The following is a 12,553-nucleotide window of genomic DNA, read 5'->3' on the forward strand; positions in this document are numbered from 1 at the left end:
TTCCTGTTGCTCTGAGAGCTTTCCTTTATCTGTCTACACAAGTCTTCTGTGTCAGCATGATTGCAGGAGAGGAAGACAACTGTGACAACTCACCGCCAGAAACAACATGCAGTACATCCCGAAGGAGGAGTGACCGGAGTAGAACGACAGCCTGGCGCAACACAATCCACGGAGGAAGGGCGGATCGGACAGATACAAGACAACAATTCAAGGAGAAAAGGAAAAAGAATCATTTTCACAGTCCACAGATCATTCTGAATGACACATTTATGGGATGACACTTTCAAATTATGGTTTCGAAATGTAATCTGTGCTAAAAGATTTATCACAAGTTCATACTGGCCTTCAAGTGCACTTTGTAATGATGTCCGATGATGTACATTAGTAATAGGCATTGTTAAGAACTTAATTTGGAGAACTTTAAAGGTGATTTTCTCAGTTTTTTGATGTTTTTGCAACCTCAGATTCCAGATTTTCAAATAGATGCATCTTGGCCAAATATTGTCCTATCCTAACAAACCATACATCAATAGAAAGCATTGAAAGATTATTTATTGAGCTTTCATATGATGTATACATCTCAGTTTTGTCAAATTTAACCTTATGACTGGTTTTGTAGTTCAGGGTCACATATGTCATGCTCCCTTATTCTATATATGAAAACAAGCTTTTTATTTTAAAAATTTTACATTAATATATATTTATTGCATAATGACAACAATTGAAAACAGCGATTCTTGGTAAAAAAACAAGTCGACAAAATCAGATTCAGAATTTTCAGAATTGAACAAAATATACAGACGTTTGAACATTTGTTATTTTAGTACTATTTATTTACTATTATATTATTTATTAATATTTCATAGCATTTTTTATTACAATTTAATTGAATTAAAGTACATGTTTTATTATATTTCTTATGTGCTTGACATTTTTATTTTTAATATAACATTATTGTTAAAGTTCTTTTTGAACTTTTAAAAAACCTTTTTCTGAATTAAAATGCCCAAATACACACTATTTTACTCATTGTACAATTATGTGCTCAGAGATTTTCTCCCTATTTTTTAAATATATATCATAAACATATTTATTTATTTTAAAATAATGTGTAATGACAACAACTGAAAACAGAATGTCAGCAAAACCAGATTCAGAATTTTCACAACTTACAAAATGTACAGACTCTGAACATTCGAACAGTGTTATTTTAGTACCATTTATGTACTATTATAGTATTTATTAATATTTTTTAGCATTTATTTTTATATTTTTTATTTAAATTTAATTTATTTAAAGCACACATTATTACATTTCTTACATTCTTGTCACTTTTATTATTTTTTTTAAATACTTATATTAAACCTTATGTTTATTTCAACTAGTTTGTGCTTCAACTTGTTTTATTTCAGTTAGACACCAAAAGAAAATTTCTAGTTTTCGTTCAAAATTTTAGGTTTTTCATCTATTATTGTCAAGTTTTCTTTTGAACTTTTTAAAATACTTTTTCTGAATTAAAATGCCCAAATACATACTATTTTACATTTGTAAAATTAGTATTTTAAAATACTTTTAAATGATAGAAATTGAAAACAGTGTTTCTTGGTTAAAACAAACAAGTCAACTGAAAATAAGACTGACAATTTAACAAAATTTACAGACATACAATTACAAGTTAAAAGGTCTACATTTGTTATTTTAGTACAAGCTTTATTAATTTATTCAAGTTTTATTCTTTTTTTAAATGCTTATATTAAACCTATTTTTATATTTCAATTTTAGTCATTTCTGTGCTTCAACTTATTTTATTTCAGTTAGAGGTCAAAATAACATTTGTAATTTTTATCTAATATTTATGTATTATTTCAGTTTTACTTCAGTTACCAAAAACTATTTATTATAGTTTTAGTTAAAAAAACACTGTGTATTAATCATAAATACTAAATTAATATTTAATTGTATATTAAAATTAAAATGTATATATTTAATTATAATTTCTCAATTAATTTTTATTTTTCTCCCTAATTGCCTATACAGGACTCAAATATTTCCTTACTGATGTAAACTGACTCTGACCACAGGTCATGCTTTCTAGTGCATGCACAATCAAATCTATTATTATTTCAGGTCTCTTGAGGACATGTGGCATTTGAGAACATGACTGAGACCTTTGCACTGCAAAGGTCAAACCCTAAGAAAGCTCAAATGTACTGGACAAACAGGAAGCGAAACAACAGGTGACAAATATAAACAAATACAGGAAGTGAGGTTAGCTGTTTACGACCTCTGACCTCGACCCTTCCCGACTCGTTTCTGTACCTGGATTCGGTCACGTTGCGAGCGTGTCCCGTGCAGTTTATCTCCAGCATGTAGCCCTCACACACTTTAGGAGCGCACACCGCCATGAAGTTGGGCCGCAAGCGTCCGATGGTGTACTTGGCCATATCGGTCAGTGACTGGCTCACACATGCGCCGAACAGAAACGTCCCCACCACTTTATAGAGCGCCGCAGCGTACTGGTTAAAGTCTGAATTGGAGTAGAGACGTTTGGTGTAGACCAAGTAGGCCTCTCCTGAAGTGATCTGCAAGTGAGAATATTAAAAGTATTAAAGATTCAAAAAAGCTCACTTCCAGAACAATTTACAGTTAATTATTCACCCCTTGTCATCCAAGATGTTAATGTGTTTCTTATTCTTATTCTAATATGCAATTCACAATGCTTTTTTGAATTAATAGTTCAAACAAAAGAGTAATTCTGTGGTTATTTAGTCACATTAACGTTGTTTTTAAATCTGTATGACCTACTTTCTTTCAAGTTTGGTACATAAAAGTAGTTCCTATTGAATTGCACACTACATTGTAACTCTTCTGAATTCATACAACAGCTTTGTGTGAGGAATAAAGAGAAATTAATTTTATTTATTTTTTTGAAAATGATAAGATTTAAAATAAGATTTACTGCAAATGAATCACTTTTTTTTGGTCTTCTAGACTACTTTTATAGCACATTTTCGTCCTTTTTAGAGATTCAAAGTCACTATCCACTTGCTTCAACGAGCTACTGAAATAAGCTGCTCTGTGAAACAGCCAATCAGAGCAGAGCTCATCATTATTATTCATGAACCTTCCAAATAAGGTAATAACAGACCATTTCATTCTAGGGACAAATTCTAGGGTTGCAAATGGACTTGTAAAACCATTTCTGGAGAATCTTTGCCCTTATCTAACCTTCTATGTAGATATTGTATTATTAATGCATTCTATGGCACCTTTTATCTAACAAATACAATTAATATAATAGAAGTCTACTATATGGAGATAAATCCTGAAATGTTTTTCTCAAAAAAATATTTCTTTACAGTTGAAGAAAGAAAGACATGAACATCTTGTATGACAAGAGAATGAGTGAACTTCTCCTTTAACCCCAAGTATGAGTAATACACGTTTAAAAATAAAATGGTCTTTACTAGCAACTATGGCTCTATTAATAAACATTAATATTCATGTATGGAATCTTTCCATTTTACAAAAGATTCCTCATACTCTAAAAAAATAAAGGTTCTTTATTGGCATAGATGATTCCATAAAGATTCTTGAACATTTATGGAATCTTTCCATTGCACAAAATGTTCTTTATAATGGAAATTCTTCTGATAATTAAAATGATCTTCACACTAAGAAAAAATGGTTCTTTTAACTTTTAACTGATCACAAAAAGGTTCTTTGGGGAACCAAAAATGGTTCATATGGTTCAGTGAGATTTTTAATGTTTTTTTAAATAAGTCTCTTTTGCTTACCAAGCCTGCATTTATTTGATTCAAAATACCATAATAATATTGCTTAATATTTTTAATATTTAACTGCTTTTTATTTGAATATATTTCAAAATGCAATTTATTCCTGTTATCAAATTTGAATCATTACTCCAGTCTTCAGTGTCACATGATCCTTTAGAAATCATTCTAATATACTGATTTGCTGTTCAAGAAACATTTATTATCATCATCATTATTATTATTATTATCAATATTTTAAACTGTTGAATTTTTTTTTTTTTTTTTCTTCAGGATTCGTTGATGACTAGAAAGGTCCAAAGATCAGCATTTACCTGAAATAAAAAGCTTTTTGGCCAAGAAATTATAGAAATTAATACTTTTATTTAGCAAGGATGTTTTAAATTGATATTGAGTGGAAGTGCTTATAAAGACATGTATAATGTTGCAAAAGATTTCTTTCTCAGATAAATGCTGTTCTTCTGAACTTTCTATTCAACAAAGAAATCTGAAAAAATTGTACCCAGCTGTTTTCAACATAATAATAATTAATGTTTTTTTAGAAGCAAATCAGAATATTAGAATGATTTCTGAAGGATCATGTGACTGGATGATGCTGAAAAATCAGCTTTGAAATCACAGAAATAAATTACATTTTAAAATATATTCAAATAGAAATCAGTCATTTTAAATAGTAAAAATATTTAAAAAATGTACTGTTTTTGCTGTACTTCTAATCAAATAAATGCACGCTTGGTGAGCAGAAGAAGAAAAAATCTTCTGACTGTCATCACAGCAGAAAAAAACGCTTTTAAACACTTAATAGTAACGCAACAATAAATATTGGCACACTGCAATAGTTTGTACATTTCAATTCCTTTAATTTCTTATGCACCTATATTTTATGTAACACCTTTTAATTACCATTGTGAACCAAACGTGTTACATAAACTGGTCTCGCCTTAAGACTCAGTACTGCGAGTAAATGACAGTCAGACTATGAGTCTGTGATGTAGATGAGTCATGTTTTGAGTTGAACTCTCACTGACGAACCATGTTGAACTAATTACAATGTTCTTTCTGAAAATGTGGACACAATACCAAACCAACCTGCATGTTTTCGCAACCAAATACGCCACAGAAATGTTGTTTCATAACGGCTGCAACTGGTTTGTTCTCACAAGTAGTTCAACACTGAATCAATTCAGACATTTACAATGCTTTTGAATTAATAGTTCAAACAAAAGAGTAATTCTCTGGTTATTTAGTCACCTTCACGTCATTTCAAATCTGTTTGACCTACTTTCTTTCAGGTTTGGTACATGAAGGTAAAAACGTTACATCTGTCACATTCAACAAAGTAGTTCCTATTGAATTGCATGCTACAGTACATACTAACTTCTGAATTCAAACAACAGCTTTGTCTGAGGAATAAAGAGAATTTTAAGTTGTTTTTTAAAGACAATGTTCCTTTTCTGTGAGCCAATAAGATTTACTGTGACTGAATCACTGAGTTGAACTCATTTAGATTTTTTATGTCTTCTAGACTACTTTTTCGTCCTTTTTAGAGATTCAAAGTCACCATCCACTTGATTCAACAAAGACTCCACTTTCCAACAAATGCATCAAGATGGTTTAACTTCAAACTGTCGTTTCTTGCTAAAATACCATCATCCATAATAATGTTTTCTCCAGAAATATGCACAGATTAAGCACGGATTACAAGTCCCAAACTGTTTTAAACAAATATGTAGGTGGATTTTGATGTGAGAGGACAACAGGAGATTATGGATTATGGACTCATATTTTGGTAAGAAGCAAGTTTAAAACATGATCGGGGTGCACATAGTGCGCATGCACAACCAAAAAATGTGCTGTATAAATAAGTATAAATGTATATTAGCATTGTATTTTTTAAGTGTACTATTAAAAAATATTATTTTGATTTAATACTCACTTTTTATTTTAAATAAAAGTGAAAAAAATAGACGTTTACCTGATTTTTGGTTTGCAAAATATATCTAAAAAAATAAACAAGTAAAAAAGAAAAAATGAAAATGTAAATATTAACACTGTATTTTTAAGTCTACTATAAAATAACAGTATTTTCATTTAATACTCACATTTTTATTTTAAATAAAATGACAAAAATAAACGTTAGCTGATTTTAAGTTAAAAAAAATGATGAACAATTATATAAAAAATAAACAAGTAAAAATAAAATGTAAATATTAGTATTGTATTTTTAAGTGTACTATAAAATAATTGTATTTGTATTTAATTCTCACTAATTATTTTAAATAAATGTAAAAAAAAAACTTTAAAAAAGAGAAAATGTCTTTTAATACAAGCGTACTATTAAATTATTGCATTTTTATTTAATACTTTTTATTTCAAATAAAAGTAAAAAAAAAAACTTTATCTGATTTCAGGTTTAAAAATAATGAAAATTCATATAAAAATAAACAACTAAATAAGAAAAAAGGAATTGTCCATATAAGCATTGCATTTTTTGTACTATAAAATAATTGTATTTTTATTTAATTCTCACTTAAAACAAACCAGTAAAAATAAAAAAATGTACATATTAGCATTGTATTTTATAAGTGTACTATAAATAATAGTATTTTTATTTAATACTCACTTTTTATTTGAAATAAAAGTGACGAAAATAAAATTTGTCAGATTTTTTATTTAATAATTACTTTTAATTTGATTTTTTATATAAATAAATAAATAAATAAATATATATATTTATTAATTTTTTATTATTAATTTTTTTTTTTATGTTTGCTGATTTTAGGTTTGAAAATGAAGAAAATCCATATAAAATAAACAAGTAAAAAATATAAATAAATAAAATGTAAATATTACCATTGTATTACCATTACCAATTTTACTATAAAATAATTGTATTTCAATGTAATACTTTAATTTAATTTAAAAAGTTGTCTGATTTTAGGTTTGAAAATAATGAAAACTAATTTACAAATTAACTAAAGAAAAAAAAAGAAAATGTAAATACTAGCATTGTATTTTTAATACAAGTGTACTATAAAATAACTGCGTTTTCATTTAACACTCACTTTTTATTTTAAATTAAAAGTATTATCATAATTTATTTATCACTGTTATTATTTAAGAAAAACTAAACTATTACTATTATTAATTATTTTATTTTTTAATTATTAATTTGTTTATTTCAAACACAGCTTTTCACTTCGTAAGTTGTTAATTGATGTACTGGAGTGGTGTGGATTATTGCAATGTTTTTATCAGCTGTTTGGACTTTCTTTCTGACGGCACCCATTCACTACAGAGGATCCATTAGTGAGCAAGTGATGCAATGCTACATTTTTCTCAATCAGTTTCAATCCACACCTTGGATAGCCTAAGGGTAAGTACATATTGAGCAAATTTGTATTGATCGATGGAGACTCACGATAATGATGGAGCAGGAAATGGTAACGGCCGCCATCATTTTGTGAGAGATGGTGTCTGGTCTGTAGGGGTAACGGATGCTCTCGTCATTGCAGTAAACGCCACGCTGGTACGGCCGGTAGATGATGGTCATTATGATGTACGGCATCGCCACTGAAACACAAACAACAGCGTTATTATTGGCCTCAGATGGCTGGCTGAGTAACACACATCAAAACAAATCATCTAGTGCATGTCTTTTGTTGAACTTTCCATGGGAACAAAAAGAAAAATGCTTTTATAATAGAAAACAGACGACCTGCGAGTTCATCGGTACTTCTGCGATACACCCAGATATGAATATGAATGATTATGACACAGTGTACAACACATCAGAAGGTTTCCCACGAGAGACACTGACTAATCATAAACGTCAAACACATGTTCTGTATTCAGCGTCGCTGGATAATCTCCACTTGCCATCCGGATACAGGAAGGCAGGAGTATTATCGACAGGGTCACGGCACCAGATGTCAACTCAACGGATGCCCGCAACAGTATCTTGTAACCAGGAAAACACTGATTTATGTTTCCACTATATCCAACCCCACTATTATTTTTATCTGAAGTCATGAGAACCGGGAGAGGGAGTATTTATAAACCTTATCCTGAATATTCCACACAGCTCTTTTTTCCCCCCATCGGACAACATAGGCATAGATGCCAATCAGATGTATCCCGGACGGACCGTCAAGGGAAAATAGTCTCTGGATATCAAGGCCGAGTGAAATATATTTGCTTCATCTCAGAAGTTCATCAACATAGTTTCTATTCCCAAAGCCACGCTAACTTTCCCAGGATCAGGACCTTGGAGACCACTCAGATATTATATTACTTGGATCGAAACACAAGCACTGAAGCAGATGTACTTCACCGAATGACAGATTCAAAGCGGTCCGAGTCTGAACAAGTTTATAGATGTGCTCCAAAATATGCACCTTAAAAATATTTGGACACTTCAGACACTTAAGAGACTTGAGGAATGTGTGAATGTCGTTGCATTGGATGAATCAAACCAAATGGCGTACGCATATGTTAAAGAAAGAAAAAACATGCACACATTTTAAGGAAAATGTTTCATATTTTAGACAAACGCGATGCATATATTTACACTACCAGTCAAAAGTTTTTGAACAGTAGGATTTTTAATGTTTTTAAGTCTCTTTTGCTTACCAAGCCTGCATTTATTTGATTCAAAGTACAGCAAAAATAGGACATTTTGGAAATATTTTTACAATTTAAAATAATTGTTTTCTATTTGAATATATTTTCAAATGCAATTTATTTCTGTGATTTCAAAGCTGATTTTTTAGCATCATCAGAAATGATTTTAATAGTCTGATTTGCTGCTCAAAAACATTTATTATTATTATTATTATTATTATTATTGTTGTTGTTCAAATCATCTGAGTAGAATTTTTCAGGTTTCTTTGATGGATAGAAAGAAGAACAGCATTTATCTGAAACAGAAATCTCAAAAAAACATTATACTGACTCCAAGTGTTTGAATGGTATGATGTTACAAAAGCTTTTAATTTCAGAAAAATGCTTATCGTTGGATGTTTATATTCAAACAATCCTGAAAAAATTCTGAACTGTCTGAATAATTTAATAGTAATAATAATAGTAGTAATGATTCTGAAAATGTAGATTTGATCACAAGAATAAATCACATTTTAAAATATTTTCAAATAGAAAGCGGTTATTTTAAATAGTAAAAATATTTTACAATATTACTGCTTTTGCTGTATTTTGGATCAAATAAATGCAGGATTTGTAAGCAGAAGTTCTTTAAAAACATGAAAAACCTTACTGTTCAAAAACTTTATGCTTTACATAAGCATGAAAAAAGAATGAGAGAGAAAAAAAAAGTAAAAATCTAAATTACAATAATAGAAAAAAATCACATTATTTTAAAAAATATAAAAATATTTTTTTTATTAATTAATTATTTTTAAATTATTATTTTAAAAAGGCTAAAAAATGTCTATAAATAAAAACAGATATATTACAAATAAATAAAAATAAAAATAATTAAAGAACATTTAATTAATAAAAAAAACTATTATTACTTAAGTTATTATACGTTATTATAAGTTATAAAAAACAAAAATATTTTTTAAGAAATGTAAAAATGTTTAATTAAAATGCTTTTAATTTCAAGTAAAAAAAAATTATATACACAAAACATTATAACATTTGAGTACAAGCTCTAGGATAATTTGCTTGTAAATGTCACCCGCTTTGATATTTTGCTATCTATTGCAATTAAATTCACAATTAGATGCGTCACTTTCATGATGACTATAATTTGTGTCAGAGAGCATTTTTGGGGTTTTAACAAATGCTCTTTCGGCTTTTATATTTAAAATAATTATTTAAAGGGACAGTTCACCCAAAAATGAAAATCCTGGCATTATTCACCCTGTATGAGTTTCTTTCAGTTGATGGTCCCCACTGACTTCCATAGACTTTTCTATTTTCTTTTTTTGGGCAAACTATACCTTTAAGAAGGATTTAAGCATTTAAGAAGCATTGTTAGGTCAACTCTGCACCCATAATCTATTTCCAGCCGGAAAAAATCCCCATTTTAGTCCCAACACGAAATCCTGGGTTGTGTTGAGTAAGCATGCATTGTTTTCAGGCACAAAGAACACAAGGTTTTTCTTGCACAAAAGGAAATGTCCATAAACCCGGACAGGGCTGTAAAAGGAAGAAAAAAAAAACCTGGCCTACATTCATAACATTGACACAATGGCTCCAGCAACCACACACATTTTCACAATGAATTCAACTGTAAAGCTGTCTTTTAACAGATGCGAGGAGATGACAATAAGCTCTGGGGGACGTCTGTTGGGAACTCATAAAGAGTCATCAGTTACCGTCAAACTACCGAAGCTACTTACATGCACTACCAGTCAAAAGTTTGTAATAATTAAGATTTTGGCATTTGAAAAAAAAAAAAAAAAAAAAAGAACAAAAAGAAACATAAATGATTATTATTATTAGCAATGTTGAAAATAGTTTTTTTTTTTTTTTTTTTTGCATTTTTGATCAAAAGCATGCTAGGTGATTTCTTTCAAAAATATTTACAAATATGAATTATTAACAGGCTATTAATAGATGAAGAAACTGCACAATAAACAGCATACAAATGAAAAAAAAACTGCTATTATAAAAGAAAATTCCTGATAACAAATCACTTCCAGGCTTGTATTGTAGAAAGCAGCATAACCTGACTTTCACTGGGAGCGAACATAACATGCTTCCTACGTAGTTTACTAGATTTTGGATCAGAGCCACATTCTGACTCAGACTGATAACATTCAGCTGGGTTATGAAAGGGTTGAACCTTTGGTTTTAGTAACGTAACCAATGATTTGAACGTTAAATGTACCTTTATCATCATGTGTTTGAAGGTAAAACTATCCTTTAGGAACATGACCGTCCACTATTTCAGGATATTCAGAGCCTTAAAGATCCACAAAGGCAGGTAAACAGTCTTTATCAGATCTATCTGAATGTCAAGACTGTAAAAGCACACAAAAACAACCTTTAACCTCCTACTCAAGTATTTTCTCTGCCTTCCTTCTTTTGATTATCTGCCTTTCGCACATCTCCCTCTTCTTTCTTGTTTGAAAAGACCGTATCATTAAGTTTTCCTTACTGTAAAAACATTCACGTCACCTGCCTGATATGACAAGTTTAAGAAGATATAGTTCAGGAAACCGGTTTTATTTTAATTTTTTTCATTTATTTCCAAACACTATGTGTACATTAGGACAGCAGTTAAAGTGACAAAGATGATAAAGCACATGTTTATATCATAATCATATAATCATATATCATAGTCTGCAAAATGCAACTATAAGGCATGAAAACATTGAGATATTATAGCTATTAGCATCTGGATTTTCTTTAAAGCTGCTTTTGAAACAATGCAGATTGTGAAAAGACTGTTTTATTTTGAAGAATATTTATCTCTCACTTGGTAAAAGGTAGACTAATTTGGACAATGTCAGGGTTTTTCTGTTTTTCAATAAACAATTTTGGTACCATGACATTTTGTAACAAACATTGTATAACAAATATAAAAAAAAATGTGGCACAAGGACTTGAGGGAACGCCGATGACTCAGATATTATGTTTTATATTTTACATCATATTTTTTGGGATCCAAAACTATCCAAACAAACTAATCTGGTTAAATAATTTAACTTGTTCGCTCAGTTGTAAGAGCATGTCCACAATACAGTTTTAACTAAAGGCAATAAAAATCATTTTATAAAATAAAATAAATATATAATATTAAAAAAATTTAATATTTTAATACAAAAATAAAAAATCATTTTGGTAATAAAATAAAAAATGAGTGAAAGACTTTTTTTTGCAAAAAAAAATAAAAAAAATCCTGGGATGACACAAATATATGTTTTATAAAGTTTACTGAAAATGAACCATCCAAATTAACTGATCTGCTTAATAATTTATATGAATAACTCAGTCAAAATACAGTTTTAATTAGAACAAATAAAATTAATAAACTGAGTGAATAACTCAAAAAATTCTGGGAACACTGTTGTCTGATGACGCAATTATGATATTTTATAAAGTTTACTAAAAATGAGCCATCCAAATTAAATGATCTGCTTAAATAATTTAATTTGTTTGCTCAGTTGTAAGGCCATGTCTAAAATACAGTTTTAATTAAAATTAATAAAAATCATTTTGGTAAAAATAAAATTAAATAATTGAGTGAATAAAAAAATATTTCGTTAATAAAATAAATAAGTGAATAACTCAAAAATACTATTTTTAAATTAAATGTATGCCAAATTTTATATATATGTATATATATATATATATATATATATATATATATATATATATATATATATATATATATATATATATATATATTAGGGGTGGGCATAGATAATTTTTTTTTAATCTCGATTAATCTAGATTAAAATGGCTAATTTGAATTCTGCTGAAGGCATTTTCAGAATATGTGTGCTACCCAAATAATGACTAAAAGGTAAGTCTTCGAGAACGGGTCAGGTGGCGCATTAGATCAGGCGCTCATCTCCTGTTCCAAAATGCATTACAAACTGCTTGACAATTGCATTTACAACATAATTATCTATACAAACTTGTGTAACCAAGTACTTCTGCGCAAAAGGCTGCACGACGTGCGCGTTGCGTTAAATATACAGACGCGCACCGGCATGGATATCTGCGTGCATAGTCTTCCATTAAACTGCGTTGCTTTTAGAAGCGTCAATTCAGTTGTTGCATAT

General features: G+C 29.2%; 1 protein-coding gene across 1 annotated transcript in view; it reads right to left on the reverse strand.

The window, feature by feature from the left end:
• The window catches only part of plpp2a (phospholipid phosphatase 2a), a 47,024-nt gene that overhangs the window by 7,291 nt on the left and 27,180 nt on the right, over window positions 1–12,553 (reverse strand). Inside the window, exons 2-4 of the mRNA XM_073849100.1 lie at window positions 7,216–7,367; window positions 2,320–2,582; window positions 94–151 (exon numbers count right to left, since the gene is read on the reverse strand). Of these exons, the coding sequence (XP_073705201.1) occupies window positions 94–151; window positions 2,320–2,582; window positions 7,216–7,367 (473 nt within the window). The remainder of the gene's footprint in view (window positions 1–93; window positions 152–2,319; window positions 2,583–7,215; window positions 7,368–12,553) is intronic.

The sequence above is a fragment of the Garra rufa genome, chromosome 10, assembly GCF_049309525.1.
Source record: "Garra rufa chromosome 10, GarRuf1.0, whole genome shotgun sequence".
NCBI lineage: Eukaryota > Metazoa > Chordata > Actinopteri > Cypriniformes > Cyprinidae > Garra > Garra rufa.